This window comes from Camponotus vicinus, unplaced genomic scaffold (assembly GCF_025532165.1).
Source record: "Camponotus vicinus isolate PSW18456_S1 unplaced genomic scaffold, iyCamVici1.0 SCAF_4, whole genome shotgun sequence".
Classification (NCBI taxonomy): domain Eukaryota; kingdom Metazoa; phylum Arthropoda; class Insecta; order Hymenoptera; family Formicidae; genus Camponotus; species Camponotus vicinus.
In genome coordinates, this window is record NW_028141976.1 from 2,507,755 (window position 1) to 2,531,021 (window position 23,267).

Sequence of the window (23,267 nt, forward strand, 5' to 3'; positions counted from 1 at the left end):
TTATGTTTTTTATTTAGAATAATTTTTTTAATTGAATCTATAAACAATTAATATAATACTATATATATAAATATACAAATAAATTAAGTTTTAATTATTTAATTTTAGGCATTAAAATTTTTTTAGACAAGATACCGTATAAATCATATAAACAAACATTGAATCGGGCTAACAATAAGGTCGACATGCAAGGATTTCTATAGTTGTTTACCCTAATTGAAACGTTTAAAATTATATGTAAACAAACGTTTATATATAATTTTAAACATTTCAATTAGCTATCTAATGACCTTTATTTAAAATTATATATTATTAAACTATTTTATATATCAATAAGATAAATTTCATATTAAAATAATAATAGATTTAATATATTTTAAATATTAAAACATTGCACAATAAAGTAAAAAATTTGTAATGGTAGATTAATATTAAATGTACATATATAAATGAACTATTTATATTATTTTTATTTAAAGTAATTATAAAAATTTACCATTTTTATTCTTTATTAAACTCGATGTATCATCTTGCAAACATGACTCGGCAATTATTTTCTCAATTTGTTCAATTTCTTCTTTTTTAGCTTTCTGCACTGCTCGATGTTTTTGAACATGATTTCGAGACTGTTTATTCATTATTTGCTTTATAGCAACTGCAGTTCAGTTAATTAAGTTGAAATAACTTTACCTAACTGGCGTCACTAAACAAGATAAAAATTTTTATTTGGCGGGATTCACGCACAGTGCTGCCAGCAGAAGCTAATACGCACACAATAAGCGCGAACGTGTATGTATCCCCTCTGTATATCGCATATCGCGGTTCGCGCTTGCATGTATGTGATCTTCTTTTACTGCCAGACCACGTGAGTTGCGTCTTCTTTTGTGGTATCACTCTGTCGCTATAGCCTTTATCTTTTCGTCTTTTATTTAGGCATTACGCGTGACAGTAAATAAAGAAGGTCCTTGTGTATTATCACGCGTGTCGTAGCAAAAAATCAGTGCTCTTCGAATATACGAGTAAGCAGTAAACAATATTTAATAAGAAAAAAGTCATAATAATAAGTACGTATCAATTTTTAATAAGAAAAAAGTCACGATAACAAATACGTATCAATTATATTCTTCAACGTATATTATAAAATCTAACCTACAATATGCTCTTTACTTTTAATGTCCTGTTTTTGCCTCTTACTTTATCCATGCACTTTTAGCCAACAATCGTGTATTTTGTTCTTTCCTTATGAAGTTCATGAAGTTCACTTTACATTTGAAGGAATAAGAAATACGATTAGGCATTGTGCTACGATAAATTAGGTTAAGGTTAAGAAGAAATGGTTATTAGTCTGTTGCTTTAGGCAACTTTCTTTTTTACTTATTTCAGACTTTTTTCAGAAGATTTAAAAAATTCTAATTATTTTAAAATTTGAAAATAATTGATTCTTTATTATTGTTGTGTTTAGTGAGTGCCAAAGAGTATCAAATAGTAGAGTTTATTAATGATGAGAAAGGAAATGACATTATGTCTATTGATTGTGTTCCATCTAAATGGGTATCTTATGATGAAAAATCACATACATGTATTAATAAATTTATGCCTCCTCCTTATAACAAGAAAAGAAAAGCCAAATTGTACAATTTAATTGCAACAAAATTCAATGCATTAGAACACTGGCCTTGCTATCCTATACATTTAAGAGGTGAAGCAGGTAAACATACAAATTATTGTAATATTTAAATAATTTCCTTTCTTTTTATAATAAACAAAATAATTTTAAAATTAATTCACTGTTATAACTTTAATTCCAGATACGTTCGAAGAAGCATAGAAAAAAATACATAAAATTGTTAATGATAAACAAGCATATGCTTATTCAACAGAAAATGAAAGTCATGCTAAACAAATGTCAATTCATTGCACAAAATATTTCCAAACTAAAACAAAAGATAAAAATAAAACAAAACAAGATATATGTAATAAAATTTTATATGAAGATGCTGCAGAATTAGACTACTCTGATAGTGAATATAATTCTTCTTCAACGTGTATGTACAATCAAATTTTATTAATATTTTATTTTAATTGCTTTAAAGTTTTTTTGTTAGATAGATAGATAGTTTATTGTTGTCCCTTGGGGATTACAAGGCGCTTTTACAAGGAGCGTTCCCGAACCTTTAACAAATCTATACCACTTCTCCCCCCCGACCTGGCCCTTGTGCGACCATTACAGACTACAATACCCTCACCCACCCTACGCATCCTCCCCCTCCTTGACCTTTCTCCCTCGTCCCCCCTATCACCCGCCTGGCTCCTGACCCTCCTTCTTCCGCCTCTGTTTCCTTTTTGTGGTTGACTGCTTCCTCTGCACCTCTCCCTCTTCTCTCTTTTCTCCTGTTCCTTATTTCCTCCGTCCTGTCTCTCTTCCTCCCTCGTATTTTTTCCTTTCGCTCTCATCCTCTCCTTTCCTTTTCCTTTCTGCACCGGATATGACTGTACAGACTAGACAGAACAAAATTAATCCAAAATACAGCGGCTATCGACTCCTCCTCTCTACACCCTCCCTTTCCACCCTTTCCCTTCGGCCTTCTCTCCTATCCCTCCCTACCCTTCTTCTTCTACCCCTGATCTCTGCCCCTTATCCCTACTCATCCCCCCTTCCTCCTCCTACCCTTCCCTTTCTCCACTTCCTACCTTCCTCACACTCATTCCCCTCTCACCCCTTCTTTCTATTCATCGCTTTCCTCCTCTGTTTCCTCTATCTCCTCATGCCACCCATCTTTCTCCAAATCCCATCCCCAAGCCTTCCCATCTATCCATATCCTTCTATTTGTAACTACCACAACCCTCCCCCTCGCTCTTTCTGTCCTTGCCCTCTCCACCAGCTTCCACCTTACCCTCCTCTCCTCCAACGTCAAGTCCTCGTCTACCCCCACCCCCAATTCCTCCTTATCTCCCATCCTCTCTCCAGCAATTACTTCTTCTCTTCCATCTTCCTCATCCTCACAATTAATACCACTCCTACACGCCCCCTCCTCTCACTAACCTCCCCAATTTCCACCCTTCTCCCCAATTCCTCCTTCATAATCCCCTCTATCACCCTCTTCCTTTCCTCCGCGCTGCCCCCCCTCTACACCTCTCCACACCACATTCCTCCTTCTTTCTCTCCTCTTCTCCTCCTCTCCTTCTCTCATTCTTTCCCTCCTCTCCAACTCCCTTCTCTCTCTCTCCTTTCTCACTCTCTCCCTCCTCTCCTCAAACTTTCTCCACACTTCCCCTCCTGTTGTCCCCCTGCCCTCCTCTCCTAAATCATCTCCTTTCCTCTCTCCTTCTCCTCCCCATCCTTCCTCTTCTTCCTTCCTTCCTCCTGTTCCTCTTCCACCATCCTCCACCACTCCTGTTCCCTTTTCTCATCTTCTATACTCTCTTCTCCTCCACTCTCCCTTTCCCTCTCTATCCTCCGTCCCTCCCTTTCCCTACCTACCTCTTCCCCCGCTTTCCCTCCCCCCGCTTCCTTTCTTTTCCCTCTTCATCCTTCACCTTCTTCTTTTCCTCCACCACCTCTACTTCTCTGTCGTCCACTCTCCCACTCCACCTGCCCCTCCTCTCCCCATCAACCTCCCCCTTCCTTCCTCCTTCTTCTCTCTTGTCCCCTTCCTCCCTTCTGTTTTATTTCCCTTTCCTTCCCCTAACTCCTCCGCCTTCCTATCCTCCCCCGTCCCTTCATTTTCCCACCTATCTCCTCCATCCGCTTCTTCTCCCCCCGCTTCCTTTCTTTCCCTTCTCCATCCCCTGCTTTTTCCTTTTCTTCCTCCTCATCTACTCCTCTTCTGCCTTCCTCCCCCTTCCTCCACTTGCTCTTCCTCTCTCCGCTCTTTCTCCTTCCGCCTTTTTCTCTCTCGTCTCCTTCCTCCCCATTATTGCATTCCCCTTCCTTAACTTTAGCTCCTCCACCTTCCAATCTTCTTCTCTTCCACCCCCATCCTCCTTTTCTCTCCTTTCCTCCTCTTCTTTGCCCTCCTCTCCTGCGCCTTCCTTCTCCGTCCTAACCTCAGCTCCTTCACTTTCCCTATCGACCTCCCCTCTCTTCTCTATTCCCCTTACCAATCTCCTCAGCACCAGAACCAACTCCACCATCACCTTCTTCAGTTCCCTGACCTCTTCTACCAGTTCTCCGCCCTCCATTCTGCTGTCCGTCTTTTGCTTCTCCTTTTCTGCCGACACTCCCGAACTCTTCGTCACCACAATTGATCTACGCATCGATCTCCCCGTCTCTCTATCCCTCGCTTCCTTTCTCGCACCCCTGGCGCCATCCATCTGTCACTCGCTTCCTTACTCCAGCCTCTGGCGCCATCTCCACTCTCCACCTTACTGTTTCTCTCTCTCCTTCCTTCTGTCTCCCGTGCCATCTTCACTTTCCTTCTCCATCACTCTTCACGCCTCTCCTTCCATCTTCCATTTCCCAACTCAGCACTTTTCCATCTATTTTTCTCACTCAAAAAACACTCTGACCCTTCTCTCTCCAACTCCGCCTCCACTTCCATCCACTCCCCCGGTCTACCTCCGCCTCCTCCTCCACTCCCAGCTCTCAACTCCTCTTCCAACCATTCTCTTTTCCTTCTCCTATCGGCCCACACCTCCACACCTGTCACCTCTATACTCGCTCGCGCCGATCTAAAGTTTTTTTTGTTAATATATTTATTTAATTTTTTTTTATTTGCTGCAGCTAATGATGAAAATCAGTTTCCGACAATTTCTAAATCTGCAAAAAGAAATAAATATTTAAAACTGAAAGAAAAAACAAATGTGCAAACAAAAAATATTGAAGATTTAAATACAGATATTCCTATTATAGGATCTACTTCAAATTCAAATACGCAGGTTTGAACATTATTTTTAAATTAAATTTCATTTTTTATTTATAATAAATTTAAAAATAAAACTGTCTTCTAATAAAATATTCAATTACTTAATTTCATATATTATTATTTTCAGCTTATAGAAAATAGTGGAAAGAATAAGAAAAGTGATTTTTCAAAAGGTACAGATATTATATATATATATATATATATATATATATATATATATACATATACAGGGTGTCCAAAAAGTCCCGATACAGCTGAATATCTCACAAACGGTGCATTTTAGAAAAAAATGTTTCAGGCAAAAGTTGTTTGGTTTCGAGGGGGCCATAAGAGGGTACCATCGGTTTGACCTTGAAGAGTCATTTGAAGGTCACGTGAAGGTCACTTTAATTTTTTTGAATGGAACACCCTATATATTTTTGCACATTCTTATAGCTTATCTCGAGAGCTTTCCAAAACACTATAATTAAGTACCTTTTCGTTAAGTACTTTTTGAGTTATGAGGCTTGAAATAATTTCTTAATTTTACATAAACCATAAAATATCTTGTAAAATATTTATTTTTCGATTATCTTACCTTAATACTTTTACGTACAAAATAACGAGAGGAATCAATTGGTGTAAAGAAAACACATAGTTGTTTTGAAGAAAAAATATAACTATATAACTTTTGCCTGCAACATTTTTTTCTAAAGTGCACCGTTTGTGAGATATTCAGCTGTATCGGAACTTTTTGGACACCCTGTATATGTCTGATAATTGCCATCTCACTGTTCGTGGACATAGAGCATGTTAAGCTCAATAAAACAGTCTTGTATCATTTATACTTTATATAAGAATTATTGAGAAATTAATAAGAAAGCTCAGCGATGAACGCGCAGCTCACAACTTGATGACAAAATAGCAAATTTTGAAAGAAAAAAATAACGTGCCTACACTTGCAAATTAGATGTGCATATGCTCGCCGTGGCCACAGTGCCCATTCTTCACCTCATCACGTGAAATGTGCGCTAATTCGCCGATTTTTTAAATTTAATTTCGATGACTATTGTGAAAATTATAAAACAATAAAGGATTTTTCTGTTCAGCTTAATCTGCTACACTCACAAACAGTGAAACAGGATCTACCAGACATTTTGTATACAGAAACTTCAAAAATTGAGTAAATAAAATAAGCATTTTATATATGTATAATAAGTATAAATATACATTTATATTCATTTTTTGCAGATGTTCTTTTGCTCCAAACCACAATAAAAGCTTTAACTGTAGAAATGCAGATACAAAGTGAAGAAATTAAACAACTTCGTAATGCTATTGAACAAATTTTGAAAGTCAAAACTGATAGCATGACAGTTCAAAAATTTATTGAGAAATATAATATAACTCTTAAGTTACAAAACTTAAATGAGTTAAAGATTTTGAGAAACGACTAACTGAAGATAAACAATTTCTTTCGGATTTTGTTAGTAATTTATTTTATGCATATATTCACATATAATTTATAATTTACATATAATTTATATAATTTAACAAAATATATTTTTATTTACAGAAGACATCACTAAAATATCTATTAGAAAAAACTATGTACAAAACGTTACTGACAATATTAAAAAAAATATTTACTCGAGATTTAGCGATGCAGTTTACAGTGATACGGCAATCAAAAAATAAATATGTCATAAAAGAAACGACTTTTTATAAAACTCTTTTCGGTGAGTTAATAATTTATACCGTCATCTATATATCAATGTATTAAATAATAAAATTCTTATATTGTATAATTTTTATATTCTTTTATTGTAATTCTTCATTTTTATTGCAGACTTGGTTTGTAATTATTGTACAAATAAAAATGAAGCAGTAACAGAAAAAGAGTTTAATAAAGCGTTAAGAAGCATTTTTAATAATGCGAAAGACTGGGATGGACAGCGAAATGTACGGCGATTATTATCAACTCATCAAGGCAATACAGATAAAGAAAATGAGGAAGAAATCGATTAAAATTGACTGTGTTAATTTTGTAAGTTAGGGAATTATATTCGATTTTTCATTAATTCAAAAATTTTTGAATTGCTAACATAGTCAGTTATTATGTTTTTATTTTTATTTTTAAATTTAATTCTATTTTTTTAAATATTTAACAGTTTAAAATACTAGAAAGGAGAGTTACAATAAAATTACAGTAATATTGTCATTTTTTGTCAGTATCTAGTATATAATTTTTAATATTTCATTTTCATTTTCTGTTTGTAATATTACTGTTTCTATTCTAAAAAAATATTATTTTCACGATATTATAATAATTGCGAATTATGTTATTATTGCTGATGAAATTTTTATTATTATATTTTTCAGTTATTATCGCTTCAGTATTATTATTATTATCGTTCATATAATTTTGTTTAAACTTAAGTACGCATAATATATTATTTTTATTATTAATAACTCTCCTTTTCATTATTTTGAAATATTAAATATTAAAAAAATAGAATTCTATAAATTCTATTAAATTTATTAGATCTACTAGATCATTCTAGAACTCTATAGGTTCAAAATTTGTGTTACTTTTATTTTAATTTCAGTTATGTTTTCTGTGATTCATTATTAAATGTAAATCATATATATATACAGGGCGATCCTGAAAAACGTTATGTCTTTAAAATGACGTATTCCTGACACCATTCTAAGACAATATTTCCTTTACCAAAATTTGATTTGAAGCGTAGTTTTTGAATTATGAGCAAAAATAGTTAGTAAATCACGCGTCGGGTACAGAAGGCAGGCAGGAGCGGCGCGGCGTGCCGCGAGCGCGGGCGCAGCTGACCGCCCGACGGGTGATTATCACCGCATGAGTCGCTAACTATTTTATCTTATAACATAAAGTGCTTTAAATAAAATTTTGGTAAAGAAGAAAATGTCTTAGAATTACGTCAGAAATACGTGTTCCTTAAAATAACGTTATTTTAATAATGAAAAGTTGTTCCGGATCGCCGGCCGTCCGACGTTGCAATCAGCTGATTGCTACACGCGATGTGTGTATGGCGGAGTGTGTGCGTAAGAGAGAGAGAGAGAGAAAGAGAGAGAGAGGGAGGGTAGAAGGGACAGACATTCATACACACGCACGCACTTTTTTTCTCGCTCTCTTTCTCTCTTTTACGCAACACTCATACACTCTCTCATTCAGTCTCTCACTCACACTCTCTCGGTCACTCACTCACTCACTCACCTGCTTACTCACTTGCTCACTCAACTTGTAGCAGCGTAGCGAATCTTCATGCTATGTATTGTTCTTATCTGCTGCACGGTTATGATTGCTAGAGATGCGCGACACATCGAAATTTTTTCGATTATTAGTCTCACACTCGATTGACACAATACAGATTACACGATAACGAGTTTACTGTTTATTCACTCACTATTGATTTATCGATACCAAAAATTACTTTCAAAGAAACGCGAATGCAAACAGCACATGACTCGACGCGAAGCGACGGACCGCGGAGACTGCGCGACCACAAGAGTTATGTTGCCAGAAACGCGACACGCGACATCTAACAAACGACTTGCGCGTGGCGCGTGATTGACGCGAGATAAGACGAACGATCGGCTAAAACCTTCGCATTGCGAATGCGGTAGAAAACATGAAACGTATAATGACATACTTAAAAAATTAATTATTTATTATAAATAATTACTATTTCTAATTATAATAAATAATTATTATTTTAAAAAGCATGTGTTGTACGTTATTACGTTTTCGAAATTATCGCATTCACGATGCGAAGATTTAAGTCAATCGCAAGAATAATGTAATTTTAATTGACACGGGGATGCACCCCCAATAGAACACGGAAGGGCGTCTCGCCAATGCCTCTATGAAGCGTTGTATTCAAGCATAACTGAGCAGCGTCCAGACATTTGTACCATTCATGAGGTCGTGGAGCTGATAACTTGGTTAACAACGGTATCAACGTGCGATTCAAGCGCTCAACTTGACCGTTAGCTCTTGGGATTTCCGTGGCGATAAGTTGATGTTCGATACCCTCCGAGTTGCAGTACTCTTCGAATTCTTTGGGTGTAAATGCTTTACCTCTATCGGAGATAATTCTCCGGTGGATTACCGAACACTGATGATTGTTTCTTCAAACGTCTCGTGACTTCGGCTGCAGTCGTAGATTTTGTCGCATACAGCCACGGAAACTTCGAAAAGCCATCGACGACAATAAAGACGTAGGCATAGCTCTTCTTGGTCGACGGTAAAGGACCTAAATGGTCAACGTGAAACGTGTCTAGCGGCGTGGTTCCCTTCTCAATTGGATTTAGTAGGCATTCTTGCTTTCCGCGCTTTCGCTCTGCTAGGATACACGTCACGCAATTCCGCACGACTCTTTCAATCTTTGGTCGGAGATTGAGGATCCAATAATTTCTCTTCACCAAAGCCTTCGTCTTACCAATTCCAAAGTGTCCCAGCTCGTGAGATCTTCTGATAATTTGCGTCTGTATTAATCTTGGGACGACCACTCGGATATCGCCGCCTGCTTCTTTGTATAGAATTCCGCCTCGAATCAGATACTCGTTTTCTTCTGCCCGCTCCGTAGCATCAACGAGCTGCTTCAGTTCGTCATCCTCTCTCTGCATCCCCCTTAATCGTGCCATTAGCCCCTTCTCACATTCATTCACGGTGAAGCAGGATAGCAGAAGACTTCGACTGAGGGCGTCGACGTGCACCATGTTCTTACCCGGTCGGTGCTCTATGGTATAATCGAACTCTTCTAATAACAACGCCCATCTCGCAACTCTCACACATAAGTCCTTCTTCGTCATAGTCAATGCAAACGCCTTGCAATCTGTCACAATTTTGAATGATATACCTAATAAATAGACGTTTGAGCGCTCTAATTATTGCAAGAACTTCTAGCTCGTAACTCGAATATCTCTCTTCCGCTGACGTCGTTTTGCCGCTCGCATAGTAAATTGAATACAATCACTGGTCTTCGCTACTTTTCTGAAGCAGAATTGCTCCGTACCCGTACTTGGATGCATCCGTATGCAGCTCCGTTTCCGCACCGACACGATACAAACTCAGAACTGGTTGTTCGCATAATATAGTTTTCAATTGTCTAAACGCATTTCTTTCGGCCACATCGAACTAAAACTTAACATTCGCTTTCAAGAGGTTTGACAATGGTCGAGCGATACAGCTGTATTTCGGCACAAATTTACGGAAATATCCATTCAAGCCGAGAAAAGCCTGTACCTGTTTTACGCTCCGCGGTTCCAGAAAACATCTAACAGCCTTCGTTTTTCGCTCCGACGGTCGGACGGTGCCATTTTCAATAAAGTGCCCTAAAAATTCAACTTTTCTCTGCAAAAAGAAGCATTTCTTCCAATTGATTGTCAAACCGGCCTGACTCACCGTCGTCAAAACGGTTTCTAAATTTCTCAACCCATCGTCTTCGTTTTTGGAAAGTACGATTAGATCATCCATATAAACTAGCACGATTTTTTCTCTGATTAAATCTCTAAACACTATATTAATGAATCTCTGAAAGACTGCCGGTGAATTGCATAAACCGAAAGGCACTCGTAAAAATTCATACTGACCGTCAGGAACAACAAACGATATGTATTTCACGCTCGCCTTATCCATGCGCACATGGAAGAATCCATTTTTTAAATCGAGTGTGCTAAAGAGTCTCGAATCCTGCAGCTGATCCAGCTGGTCCTCAATCAATGGAAGCGGATACCGATCTTTTATTATCTTTTTATTAAGTAACCTATAATCTACGCAAAGTCTGTGGGAACCGTCTTTTTTCTTGACGAGTACAACGGGGCTTGCAAAGTCAGAGGTAGAGGGTCGTATAATGCCCTGCGCTCGCCATTCATCTACCTGCGCATTAACAATGTCTTTCTCAGCTTGTGACAAACGCCGCGCCTTTTGATATACTGGTTCATCGTTTCTTAAAATAATGGTCATTTTAACATCGGTGTCGATAATCTTATTAGGTCTATAGTCTTCCACCATTGCTGCGACGGCTCACTTATATTTATTCCGCACGTGAGATACGTCTAACGCGTTCGCCTCGTACACATTTTCTACATCAATATGAAATACATCTGCCGTGTCATTCGCGTCGCTCGTCTGTTCACAAATCGGAGTAATCATTATCACACCGAGCTTGACGTTAATCTCTACTGTGTCAAAGAAGTCGGCATCAATCAACAGTTTTTGCTGCGATACGGTATCTGAAACGACGTGTATAAGGATCGTGAGTCGCGCTTAAAATTCTAAGGCAGCCATTTCGCCCGATCCTATACCCGAAAAACGCGTTTTGGTTGTCTGAAATCGAGGTGCATCTATCTTTATGTATTCGTCCGCGCGCATAAGAGAAATATCGCTTCTCGTGTCGATGAGCGCTTTAATTTTCACGCCGTCTATCATAACGTTTTTCATGTATTTTTTCCCCGAGGAACGCTCCACGCAGAAGCTACTAACTATACCGTCCTTCTTCGGACACTTCGACGCTACGTGTCCAAATTCACGGCACCCAAAACACCTAGTGCCCAAGTTCTTCACCGGACAATCGGCACTAATGTGAGCACACGCTCCGCAATTGAAACAATGTTTGACGTTCGACGTTGCTTTCTTCTTCTCGCCGTTGGTGCTTCCCTCTCTCTCGTTCCGACCGGCACTGTCTCTCTCGCCCACGATTTGCCGCTTCGCTTATCCGGTCGATTTGAGCTTATCATACGGCAATCTTGTAATGTCACCGCCTCAAACGCCATTAACAACGATTCTGTGTCTGTAAAACACGCTGAACGTGTGCCTGGTCTTGCAGCATCTTGTCGGGTATGCCGTCCAAAATATAATCGATCATTTCATTAGCTTCGATCGGTACACGATTTCCCAGTATTACTTTCTCGTGTACATATTCTCGAAACGTCTCGTCCCTTCTCCAAACACGTGCCTCGAATCTTCTTCGAATCGCTATTTTGTTTTGCCGCTGGCCGAACATCGCTCTCAGTTCGAGCATCAAAACATCGAAGGTCATGCTAATAAACTCAGGTTTCGAGTGAAACCAGTCAAGGGCTCTTTTCTTCAGTCTCATTCCAATAAGAATTTTCGCATGATCATCGTCTAGTCGATACGTCGTCTTTAGGAGTATTATTTGCTTCTCCCATGTCACAAAGCCGTCATAATCGCCATCAAAATCTGCCAATAAATCCGCAACTGCCGTCAAACTCAATCGCAGACGCGACACCGTTGATATATGCTGTCATCGTCTCTCGCGGTCGCTGCTTCCCGACGCTCACAACTCACGGGGCCCATACCTTGGCGCTCCTGCAATAACGCGATTTCGCGACTAGCAAGCTCGAGCTCGCACTGGACGATTTCTTTTTCGCGCCTATACACATCGATTTCGCGCCGCATAAGATCTTCACGGCGCATATTTTCATTATCATTACCGCCGACACGGCGAGTATCGTCCGTGCTCTGACCGCCCATCCATTCGTCCGTCGGATCTGCCTCCACCAAGCGTGTAATGAGCTCAGTTTTCGCCCCAGCAGTAGACAGTCCGCGGTCCCTCAAAAATTCCTTTAACTGCGTTACACTAAAAGCAGTGGGATCTGACATGTTCGTCTTTATAAGGCTCGTCTTAGAAATGTATTCGTCGTCGACACACACACACACCGCGCAACGTTCGTCACCGATTTTTTGTATGTGTGGTTGCTGTCTATTCACCACACACATACGCAGTGTCTCTCTCCTTTTTCAACACGCCGAATGTCCAACGCGTTTCTCGCGCCTCGAGATCCACTTTTCTTTAATCTTCAAATAGTACGTCTCAATTAACACTACACACTCGCAACCGTCTTTTATCTATCTCGCGATAACGTCTCTTTTTTTTTAATACCTTTCGTCTTCTCGGTCCTCGCCGCACGATTCGCGCCTATCCTGGACGAGAGCCCCCAAAAATATGTAGGAGTTTTTGATATGGAGAAAAGATAGTTATACAGGGTGATTCTGAACAGACGTTTGTCTTTAAAAAGATAAATTGTCGAGTCTATTCTAAGACGATTTTCCCTTTACCAAAATTGTCTACGAGGCTTAGTTTTTAAATTATTAAATAAAATAGTTCGCGAATTACGGAACGAGTACAAGAGGTAGACAGGGACGGCGCAACTCACCGTCCGATACAGGCGATCATGTGGGGCGCGCGACGCGATCAGCTGATTGCTGCACACGATGAGTGTAACAATCAGTGTGTGTGTGTGGGGGGGGGTATTTATGCACGCGTATCTACACATGCACCGTACTCTCTCTCTTTCTCTCTCTCTCTCTCTCTTTCTCCCTCTTTCTCTCTCACTCTCTCACTCACTCACTCACTCACTTATTCTTACCTTAATAATGAGATTCTTCATACTGCTGATAAATAGTAGTGCCCAATGTGTTGCACGATAATAATCGTCGTCGACGAGACGTCGTTTCTTCAACATGCAGTCTGACACAAATAAGCGAAGTTTTTTCTTTCATCACTTTCGACACTTTTACAAATTTACTCGCGCACTTAATCACTCACGATTGATAAAAGGAGGAATTTACCAACGGTTACGGTACGAATTTAATAAACGGTTAACGCATTTAATTATTAATTACACACTCGATTAAAGAAACGCGTTAACAGAACGCGATACTCGATGCAAAGCGCGCGACGCGACGACCGACGACAAGCAAGTCAGGTTAATACTAGCGCCTCTAGCGCTGCCAAACATAAACGTGTAGCATTACGCGCTAGTACTAACCTGACCTGCTTGTCGTCGGTCGTCGCGTCGCGCGCTTTGCATCGAGTATCGCGTTCTGTTAACGCGTTTCTTTAATCGAGTGTGTAATTAATAATTAAATGCGTTAACCGTTTATTAAATTCGTACCGTAACCGTTGGTAAATTCCTCCTTTTATCAATCGTGAGTGATTAAGTGCGCGAGTAAATTTGTAAAAGTGTCGAAAGTGATGAAAGAAAAAACTTCGCTTATTTGTGTCAGACTGCGTGTTGAAGAAACGACGTCTCGTCGACGACGATTATTATCGTGCAACACACTGGGCACTGCTATTTATCAGCAGTATGAAGAATCTCATTATTAAGGTAAGAATAAGTGAGTGAGTGAGTGAGTGAGAGAGTGAGAGAAAGAGGGAGAAAGAGAAAGAGAGAGAGTACGGTGCATGTGTGGATACGCGTGCATAAATACACCCCCCCCCACACACACACACTGATTGTTACACTCATCGTGTGCAGTAATCAGCTGATCGCGTCGCGCGCCCCACATGATCGCCTGTATCGGACGGTGAGTTGCGCCGTCCCTGTCTACCTCTTGTACTCGTTCCGTAATTCGCGAACTATTTTATTTAATAATTTAAAAACTAAGCCTCGTAGACAATTTTGGTAAAGGGAAAATCGTCTTAGAATAGACTCGACAATTTATCTTTTTAAAGACAAACGTCTGTTCAGAATCACCCTGTATAATAATACAAAATGATAGATTTTCTACTATAAAAAAAGTCATTTGTACCCTGAAGTGCCTGTGATATCGTTCGTATTGTTGCCGCTTTTCCGCGTATGTGATTGGCGGTCGATTCGAGGTACGAGGCGAACTTGATCGCGGTTATGATAATGACAGTTCGTATCGTGTCAGTTTAACAGTGATAAAGGTTAAATGTTGTGGTGATCGCGGTGTTAATATCTCTTAAGAGCTTGTGTCGTGTCACGCAAGATTTAGTAGAATAAACGAAGGCAAATTTATAAATAGGAAGGATAGAATGAAGCAGTGATGAATGAAAGAAAGTAAGTATATATATTATATGTGTGTAATTAATAATTAATAATTAATAATTGTGTGTAATGTCCTGTCAATATTCATATGTTGTTTATGCTCAGTATTGTTAACACGAATCCGTTAAAAGAAAAGATAAAAAAAGGGTAGTCGAGAAGACGCTATTTAGGTAGTCGAGAAGACGCTCTGGATGTTTTGAAGTGTTTGATTGACCATTCAGATTAAAGAAATCTTTCCTCCTTTTATCTGATTGGTCAATCAAACGCTTTAGAGCATCCAGAGCATCTTCCCGATCGCATCTTATATATATATGTATAATGGCGACGGTGCCAGGCCTTCGACAGAATCGGACGTTTGTACATTACGTGTAAAGGTAAAAGCACATAAAACTGCATAGGCGCATAACCATAAGCATAAGGAAATTGATTGGTCCACAAATATATACATAAGAAAATGAACCAATCAATTTTCTTATGCTTATGGTTATGTGCTCCTGCAATTTTATATGCTTCCACCTTAAGAGTCCTTTGTTCGCATCAGATCGCAATTTTGGTGTTTTCCTCTTTCTAAGAGGATTTGGTTTTTGATTCTGTTCTTTTGCCATTAATAAATCTAGGAGTATGTCAGAATAGATAAGACATTCATGTATAATTGTACATTTTACATGATTACGTGTACGAGTCCTTTGTTCGCATCAGTTCGCAATTTTTGTGCTTTCCTCTTTCCAAGAGGATTTGATTTTTGATACTGTTCTTTTGCCATTAACAAATCTAGGAGTATGTCAGAATAGATAAGACATTTATGTATAATTGTACATTTTACAGGAATGCCAAAGGGTTATAGTTTCAACTCACCTTGCAGGAAACATTTTTTAAAGATGATGCTAATCATAATCCACAGTAGTTCGATGAACAAATCGTTTCTGCAGGTTTCGTAATGGATGGCATAAGGAAATAACAAAAAATAAAAGTGGATATTATGAAACATATTACTTTTGTTATTTTTGAGATTTTTGAGCGAGTTTGCGCTGTATATAGTGCTTCGATAGATATGAAAATAAATTTTAGTGTGGATTCAGATGATGCAATTTTAATTGCTGATATATTATTGATAATGATTCCTGGAGATTGTGGACTTCTGGAGATGAGAAACTGATGAAAGACAAGCAGGTAAAAATCTTTTTAGTGAGCAATTTATGTTTTTTGTTATTATGTTTCAATGTTACACTTTTTTATTTAAGATTATTTAAGATTGTTTTAGCTGTTATCAGGTGTACAGAGATTTATCCTATGTAATACAACAATTGAGAAACAGTAAAACAGCGACATATAACAGCGAGTTACGAAAAGTCGAGCGAGAATTATCAAATCTACCTACTTTGACTGAGATACAAAAGAAGCTCTCTATGTTTTATCAAGTTGCAGTTGAATAGAAGACGTTAAATTTTTAAATCCCTATTTGTTCGAATTTAAAAAATCAGCAAAAGCTTTGACCTAAGGCAAAGTCTTGTTAATATCATACGCGAATCATTACAACAAATTAGGTTTATTACTGCAAGTCGTGCATCATATAAGTTCTACTCAATACTTGTTATCAACTTGAGTATTGATACTCAAGAATGCGGATGCATCCAACTCCGAAGCTGCTGAATTCAAGAGTCCTGAGATGTACGAAAAATGATGCGAAATTATTGGCTTAATGAAGAAAAGGCTATTTGTTCCGAGCACTAATGCAATGCACGAGGTAACTTTGTACTCATGGCATATATTGAAAATAACCAAGTGCCAGATAAAAGTCGATTGCTCTTTACTACTGAATGATTGGGAAAAGCAGCAAATCTCACGATGTAAGTAAGAATTAATATGTATAACAAAGCAGCAAAAATTTTTATATCTTATTCTTTGCTATTTCCTTTCTCTAGAAACGTTTCGGTATATTTACAAATCTAACACTTGAAACTTATAATTTTCTGTTTTTCCTTCGTAGAAATTGAAAAACATATACAAATATAGAAAATATATACAATAATAAACTTATTTTAGAAAATTGTACTAAAAAAATCTTTAGGATATTCTCTCTTTTTACTTAAAATTTTTAACAAAAATATCTAAAAGATCAGAGAGAAACTGTTCAGCAAATTTTTTATAAGATTCGAAATAGACATTCTGTGATATGTATCTTCAATTTTCATTTTCATAGATTGCATTCTCAACAACCGTCATTCGGTCCTGCTTCGGTCCGTTTGGCAAAACGATGATTATCAGCACAATTGTTAGATGATTTTCACGTATCGGAAGTTGTAATTGAATTGCTTATGGCGTCAATATATTTAATGCCAGAACCTTATAAATTAGCTCAGATGCCGCAAGTGGCATTTCTACGATTTCTAGAAGTTGTTGCAAGATCTCATTGGAATACTGATCCTGTCATCATTAATTTCAATGGTGAAATGACTAAGTTTTGATATATTTCCAATTTTTCATTACTATAAAAATTTTTGCAAATGAATCATTATAAAATAATTATTTAAATAATTAATTAAATTACTAAAATAATTGATAAATTTTTCTGTTTTTCTTTTTTTACTCGGAAAATTTATTATATATTCTATTTATTATTCTATTATTTATTATATATATTCAGATATATAAAAAGATAAACAGAATTGCAATCTCTTTTATTCCAAATTTATGTATGTGTAATTGCTTTTGAGCTTATTTACATAATATATATATTAATATATTACATTAATTTTTTTTCCAGATGAAGAAATCTCCGCCGTAGAAACATTATTTAATACAACTCGCGCTTCGTTACCACCCTTATTCATATCTACCTCTTATGATCAACAGAAATCCTTGTGGATAAGGAGAGCGCCATCTCAGTTGATTTTAAATCGTATGAGTGTACTCGTGAAGGAATCATTAAGATTATTTGATAATCTATTGTTCGATAATATAGATATAAAATCTATATTTCGTCCTTCATTGCAAGAATATGATTGTTTGTTATATCTGAAGTCAAATATGAATCCTAGAAAACTGCAGGCGGTCGATGTATCCAATAATGTGGAAATAATTGATCTGCATCCGTATAAAGCGCATTCACTTAAAAAAATTCCAGTCATAGACTTTGATCCTGTGCAATGTTTCCTGAAAGATCTAAGAGTTAGTATTTGAAATAATTAACAAGCGATTGTATTGTTAAATTGTATGAATGGGTTTATACACGCTTTAAAAACAAAGAAAGAAAAAAAATTATATATTTGTATTATTGACGCTACTGCTATATCTAAATCATTTTTCGTATTCTACATTTATTTTTCTTTTATTTCTCTAGGATGATTACAATGATTATGCTTTATTCTTCCATGACACTTATAGTGGTATAGTGATTGGAGTTCTGTTGAAACCCGATATTTTCGAGCGTAAGGATTTTAAAGTGGCAGATGTTAATTGTAGAAAACTCGACAGCAATGGTAAACTTGTTTTAAATATATCGGCATGTGAATAATATTTCTTTCTAACACAATTAATATTGATTTGTAGTTGCTTTAAAAGGAAGAGTCGCGTTGCAAATAGGTAGTAACGAATTGCTGATAATAGAGCTGATTCTCAAGAATGTGTTAACAGTTTTACAATCAGCAGAAATAGTAGCGCTGCTATCAACACTGATCTTTCAACAACACACAGATTCAGAACCTACACTCACACCGAATCTCGCTAATGTAAGTATCATGAATTATCTTTTTTTTTAATAATTAATAAAGTTTAAAGAAAATTACATATCAAATAATTAAGAGCATCGGAAAGCTAAAACAATGTTCTTTTTAAATTATAAAATATAAAAGAGTAATTTTCTATTCATTTTGTAATGTTCTTCCATAAAGTCTAACATTTTTAAAATATGAATTAAAGGATAGGATTTCTATTGACATGCGCTTTTAGTATTATAATTATTTTTTTTACTAGATAAATATATAACCAATAAATGTATCTATTTAATAATATTTAATATTTTTGTGTTAAATACAAAATATTATTTTATAAAATATTCAGTTGTATGTATATAGTTCTTAGTTATACTGTAAGATAAGGGAGATAAAAAAAAATAAATAGAAATCTTCTAATAATATAAAAAGTGCATGCGTAGTGCATGAAGTTCGTCTGTATAGTAATTAATGAGAAATTCGTCATTCTTTTTTTACAGAAGTCTCATAGCAACAAAATAAATATTTGTGCATCTAATATTATTGATTCATTTTGGTGATGTGAACATACAGTTATAATAAAGGTAAATGCTTCTTTATCACAATTAATTTTTGATATTTTGTGTTTTTGATTGATAAATTTTTTTTGTCTTTCAGTTAATATGATAATACACACATATATATATATATTTATATTTTTTAAATATATATATATATATATATATGTATATAATATATATATATATATATATAAAATAAAAAATTGATTTTAATATTTACAGTTATTTATCACATCTTGTGCACAAGTTAGACTACATAAGATTCTTATTGAACAAATATCTGGTATTACAAGTCGTATAATGTCGAAAAATAATTCAAAGCAGATTCAAGGTAAATATGTTGAATAAATATATTAATATATTATATTTATATAAAATAATATATTATTAATATATTAACCCTCCAACTGAATAAAAAGAAAAGATAAAGATCACCTTCAATTTTTTGTAAATAAAATCTATTTTTTATTACATATATATATGTAGAATAATAAGACAAATCCATTGGTGTACAGAAAACATTACTTTTAAGAAAAAATATAAGACTGCATGTTGCGAATTTTATACTTTTTCTTAAAAGCAATTATATATGTTTTCTTTATACCAATAAATTTGTCTTATTATTCTATACATAAAAGTATTAAAGTAACATTATTGAAAACTAAATATTTTATAAGATATTTTGTATTTTTTGTCAAAATACTGTAATTTGGAAGCTCTTGTAACTCGAAAAATAGTAAAAAAAAAAAAATTTATTATGTTTTGGAAAACTCACGAGAAAGTTACAAGTATATGTAATGAAAAATAGGTTTTATTTTAAAAAATTGAAAGTGATCTTTGTATGACTTTCAAACGACTATGCAAAGTTACACTAACAACATTATCTTATGTTCCCTTTGAAACTCAACAATTTTTATCTAAAACATTTTTTTCTAAAACCTCATCATTTCGAGATATTACCCTATTCTAATTAAAATGGGAAATTCTATATATATAATTATATGAATATTATTATACAAATATAATCATTAATAGCTTATAAATATGTAAATTATAAACTTGGGTTTAAATTATATAATAAAATGTGTGTGATCTTTATTCTTACTCTATAAATATCATGAACAGAGATATCATGTAAAATCCTGATGTCAGAATTTTTCATTAAAAAACGACAGAAAAATTTACAACTAAACCATTTGAGAAGAGATGACATCAGTGACACTCGCGTATCGATTTTATGAATCGCGACCGTAATTCAATAACCTTTTCATTGTGTAAAAATGATGACAGATGCTTCACAGATGACAATGTGCTGTAGATTTTAAAATTACGTTTACATGAATTGTTTACGTATTGTAAACAAATATTAATAATAAATATAAATAATATATATTAATTAAAAATATATTAATATTAAACTGTTAAATTAATATTTATATTAATATATTATTAATATACATATTTATATTTATTATTAATATTTGTTTACAATACGTAAACAATTCATGTAGACGCAATTTTAAAATCTACAGCACTATGTCATCTGTGAAGCATCTGTTATCAATTTCACACAATAAAAAGGTTATTGTGAATTACGGTCGTAATTCATAAAATCGATACGCGAGTGTCACTGATGTCATCTTTTGTCAAACGGTTTAGTTGTAAATTTTTCCTACGTTTCTTAATAAAAAATTCTGACATCAGGATATCTATTATGAAACTGTTCGGAAATGTTTCTGATCGGAATAATTTTGTTTTCCTTTAAATACACAATGAAAATCTAGGGAAAAACAAAATTATTCCGATCGGAAACGTTTTCGAACAGTTTCATAATAGGTACCCAGAGTTTTACATGATATTTCCGTTTATATTTATAGAGTAATAATAACGATCATTTTATTATATAATTTAAATCCAAAATTTTTTGATTAAATTTAACAAAAACTTAATCGGATTGTTATTACTGTACATTTATCTGTTTGTATGTTTTTATGAGGGCTTACTTATTTTTCAAATGATGAGTGTTAATTAATACGTATATTATTACGTATATTAATACGTTAATTAATATGTATATAATTATTTTAGATAAATCAAAGGAACGAAAAGTTGATACTAAGGAATCAAAACAAATTGCAAAAGAGAATACAAATGAAATGGATACGAGCGATATATTATACACGTCAAATTTTAGTAAATCTATTGAGTAAGTATATTAATATTATTAATTTATATATTAATTATAAATATAAAAATCTAAATTTGACAATTCTATATGAGATAATTAAAAAAAAATATTTTTGACAATTATTTATCTGTTTATTTATTAATTTTTTAAATAAAAATTTATTAAATAATTTATTAATATTAATATTTATTTAATTGTTGATTATTTATTAATTTATTTATTAATATTAATTTTTTTTATATTTTATTTTATTTTTATAATTATACAGGGTGATATAGTGATGATCAGAATGATATGGGGACTAAATTTGTATATACAGGGCGATCCTGAAAAACGTTATGTCTTTAAAATGACGTATTCCTGACACCATTCTAAGACAATTTTTCCTTTACCAAAATTTGATTTGAAGCGTAGTTTTTGAATTATGAGCAAAAATAGTTAGTAAATCACGCGTCGGGTACAGAAGGCAGGCAGGAGCGGCGCGGCGTGCCGCGAGCGCGGGCGCAGCTGACCGCCCGACGGGTGATTATCACCGCATGAGTCGCTAACTATTTTATCTTATAACATAAAATTATGCTTTAAATAAAATTTTGGTAAAGAAGAAAATGTCTTAGAATTACGTCAGAAATACGTGTTCCTTAAAATAACGTTATTTTAATAATGAAAAGTTGTTCCGGATCGCCGGCCGTCCGACGTTGCAATCAGCTGATTGCTACACGCGATGTGTGTATGGCGGAGTGTGTGCGTAAGAGAGAGAGAGAAAGAGAGAGAGAGAGGGAGGGTAGGAGGGACAGACATTCATATACACGCACGCACTTTTTTCTCGCTCTCTTTCTCTCTTTTACGCAACACTCATACACTCTCTCATTCAGTCTCTCACTCACACTCTCTCGGTCACTCACTCACTCACTCACCTGCTTACTCACTTGCTCACTCACCTTGTAGCAGCGTAGCGAATCTTCATGCTATGTATTGTTGTTATCTGCTGCACGGTTATGATTGCTAGAGATGCGCGACACATCGAAATTTTTTCGATTATTAATCTCACACTCGATTGACACAATACAGATTACACGATAACGAGTTTACTGCTTATTCACTCACTATTGATTTATCGATACCAAAAATTACTTTCAAAGAAACGCGAATGCAAACAACACATGACTCGACGCGAAGCGACGGACCGCGGAGACTGCGCGACCACAAGAGTTATGTTGCCAGAAACGCGACACGCGACATCTAACAAACGACTTGCGCGTGGCGCGTGATTGACGCGAGATAAGACGAACGATCGGCTAAAACCTTCGCATTGCGAATGCGGTAGAAAACATGAAACGTATAATGACATACTTAAAAAATTAATTATTTATTATAAATAATAACTATTTCTAATTATAATAAATAATTATTATTTATTATAATTAGAAATAGTTATTATTTATAATAAATAATTAATTTTTATTTATATAAATAATTATTATTTATTATAATTAGAAATAGTTATTATTTATAATAAATAATTAATTTTTTAAGTATGTCATTATACGTTTCATGTTTTCTACCGCATTCGCAATGCGAAGGTTTTAGCCGATCGTTCGTCTTATCTCGCGTCAATCACGCGCCACGCGCAAGTCGTTTGTTAGATGTCGCGTATCGCGTTTCTGGCAACATAACTCTTGTGGTCGCGCAGTCTCCGCGGTCCGTCGCTTCGCGTCGAGTCATGTGTTGTTTGTATTCGCGTTTCTTTGAAAGTAATTTTTGGTATCGATAAATCAATAGTGAGTGAATAAACAGTAAACTCGTTATCGTGTAATCTATATTGTGTCAATCGAGTGTGAGATTAATAATCGAAAAAATTTCGATGTGTCGCGCATCTCTAGCAATCATAACCGTGCAGCAGATAACAACAATACATAGCATGAAGATTCGCTACGCTGCTACAAGGTGAGTGAGCAAGTGAGTAAGCAGGTGAGTGAGTGAGTGAGTGACCGAGAGAGTGTGAGTGAGAGACTGAATGAGAGAGTGTATGAGTGTTGCGTAAAAGAGAGAAAGAGAGCGAGAAAAAAGTGCGTGCATGTGTATGAATGTTTGTCCCTCCTACCCTCCCTCT

The 23,267-nt window shown here is 35.4% G+C and overlaps 3 protein-coding genes across 12 annotated transcripts in view; all 3 read left to right on the forward strand.

The window, feature by feature from the left end:
* Nucleotides 1–776: 776 nt before the first annotated feature.
* On the forward strand, nucleotides 777–7,484 carry LOC145970145 (uncharacterized). Of its 4 annotated transcripts, none has more exons than XM_083096647.1 (8): nucleotides 777–865; nucleotides 934–1,019; nucleotides 1,463–1,708; nucleotides 1,809–2,045; nucleotides 4,724–4,878; nucleotides 4,993–5,038; nucleotides 6,096–6,330; nucleotides 6,421–7,484. In XM_083096647.1, exons 4-7 carry the CDS (start codon nucleotides 1,904–1,906, stop codon nucleotides 6,299–6,301), a joined length of 549 nt encoding a protein of 182 aa, XP_082952773.1. In that variant the 5' UTR covers nucleotides 777–865; nucleotides 934–1,019; nucleotides 1,463–1,708; nucleotides 1,809–1,903; the 3' UTR covers nucleotides 6,302–6,330; nucleotides 6,421–7,484. The 4 variants fall into 4 exon arrangements, 2 of the variants coding, with proteins under 2 accessions (XP_082952773.1, XP_082952774.1); XR_014438336.1 differs by lacking the exon at nucleotides 777–865 and having other exon boundaries at nucleotides 872–1,019; nucleotides 6,421–6,587; nucleotides 6,694–7,484; XR_014438335.1 differs by lacking the exon at nucleotides 777–865 and having other exon boundaries at nucleotides 872–1,019; nucleotides 6,421–6,583; nucleotides 6,694–7,484.
* Nucleotides 7,485–15,024: 7,540 nt separating this feature from the next.
* Nucleotides 15,025–19,277, forward strand: LOC145970097 (nucleolar protein 6-like). 3 transcript variants are annotated; one of them, XM_083096569.1, is made up of 9 exons: nucleotides 15,025–15,067; nucleotides 15,525–15,869; nucleotides 15,941–16,546; nucleotides 16,900–17,144; nucleotides 17,464–17,867; nucleotides 18,040–18,178; nucleotides 18,249–18,427; nucleotides 18,910–18,993; nucleotides 19,192–19,277. In XM_083096569.1, the coding sequence occupies exons 4-8, from the start codon at nucleotides 17,015–17,017 to the stop codon at nucleotides 18,967–18,969; spliced, it is 912 nt and encodes a 303-aa protein (XP_082952695.1). In that variant the 5' UTR covers nucleotides 15,025–15,067; nucleotides 15,525–15,869; nucleotides 15,941–16,546; nucleotides 16,900–17,014; the 3' UTR covers nucleotides 18,970–18,993; nucleotides 19,192–19,277. The 3 variants fall into 3 exon arrangements, with proteins under 3 accessions (XP_082952695.1, XP_082952694.1, XP_082952696.1); XM_083096568.1 differs by having other exon boundaries at nucleotides 15,951–16,546; XM_083096570.1 differs by having other exon boundaries at nucleotides 15,961–16,546.
* Nucleotides 19,205–23,267, forward strand: part of LOC145970096 (uncharacterized) — a 96,063-nt gene continuing 92,000 nt past the window's right edge. For 4 of the 5 annotated variants that reach the window (XM_083096565.1, XM_083096566.1, XM_083096562.1 and 1 more), the window contains exons 1-2: nucleotides 19,205–19,300; nucleotides 21,058–21,175. In XM_083096565.1, coding sequence (XP_082952691.1) covers nucleotides 19,270–19,300; nucleotides 21,058–21,175 — 149 coding nt within the window. In that variant the 5' untranslated portion in view covers nucleotides 19,205–19,269. Of the gene's footprint in view, nucleotides 19,301–20,587; nucleotides 20,631–21,057; nucleotides 21,176–23,267 lie in introns of those variants that run through there. The other variant, XM_083096563.1, reaches the window with a different exon arrangement.

Excerpts from the sequence above, each read along its gene's own strand:
- LOC145970145 (XM_083096647.1), top strand. The coding sequence starts at position 1,904 with ATGTCAATTCATTGCACAAAATATTTCCAAACTAAAACAAAAGATAAA. Across the intron at positions 2,046-4,723 it reads ATATAATTCTTCTTCAACGT|CTAATGATGAAAATCAGTTT; the intron begins GTATGTACAATC and ends TATTTGCTGCAG. Across the intron at positions 4,879-4,992 it reads CTTCAAATTCAAATACGCAG|CTTATAGAAAATAGTGGAAA; the intron begins GTTTGAACATTA and ends TATTATTTTCAG.
- LOC145970097 (XM_083096569.1), top strand. The coding sequence starts at position 17,015 with ATGGCGTCAATATATTTAATGCCAGAACCTTATAAATTAGCTCAGATG. Across the intron at positions 17,145-17,463 it reads TGTCATCATTAATTTCAATG|ATGAAGAAATCTCCGCCGTA; the intron begins GTGAAATGACTA and ends TTTTTTTTCCAG. Across the intron at positions 17,868-18,039 it reads GTTTCCTGAAAGATCTAAGA|GATGATTACAATGATTATGC; the intron begins GTTAGTATTTGA and ends TTATTTCTCTAG.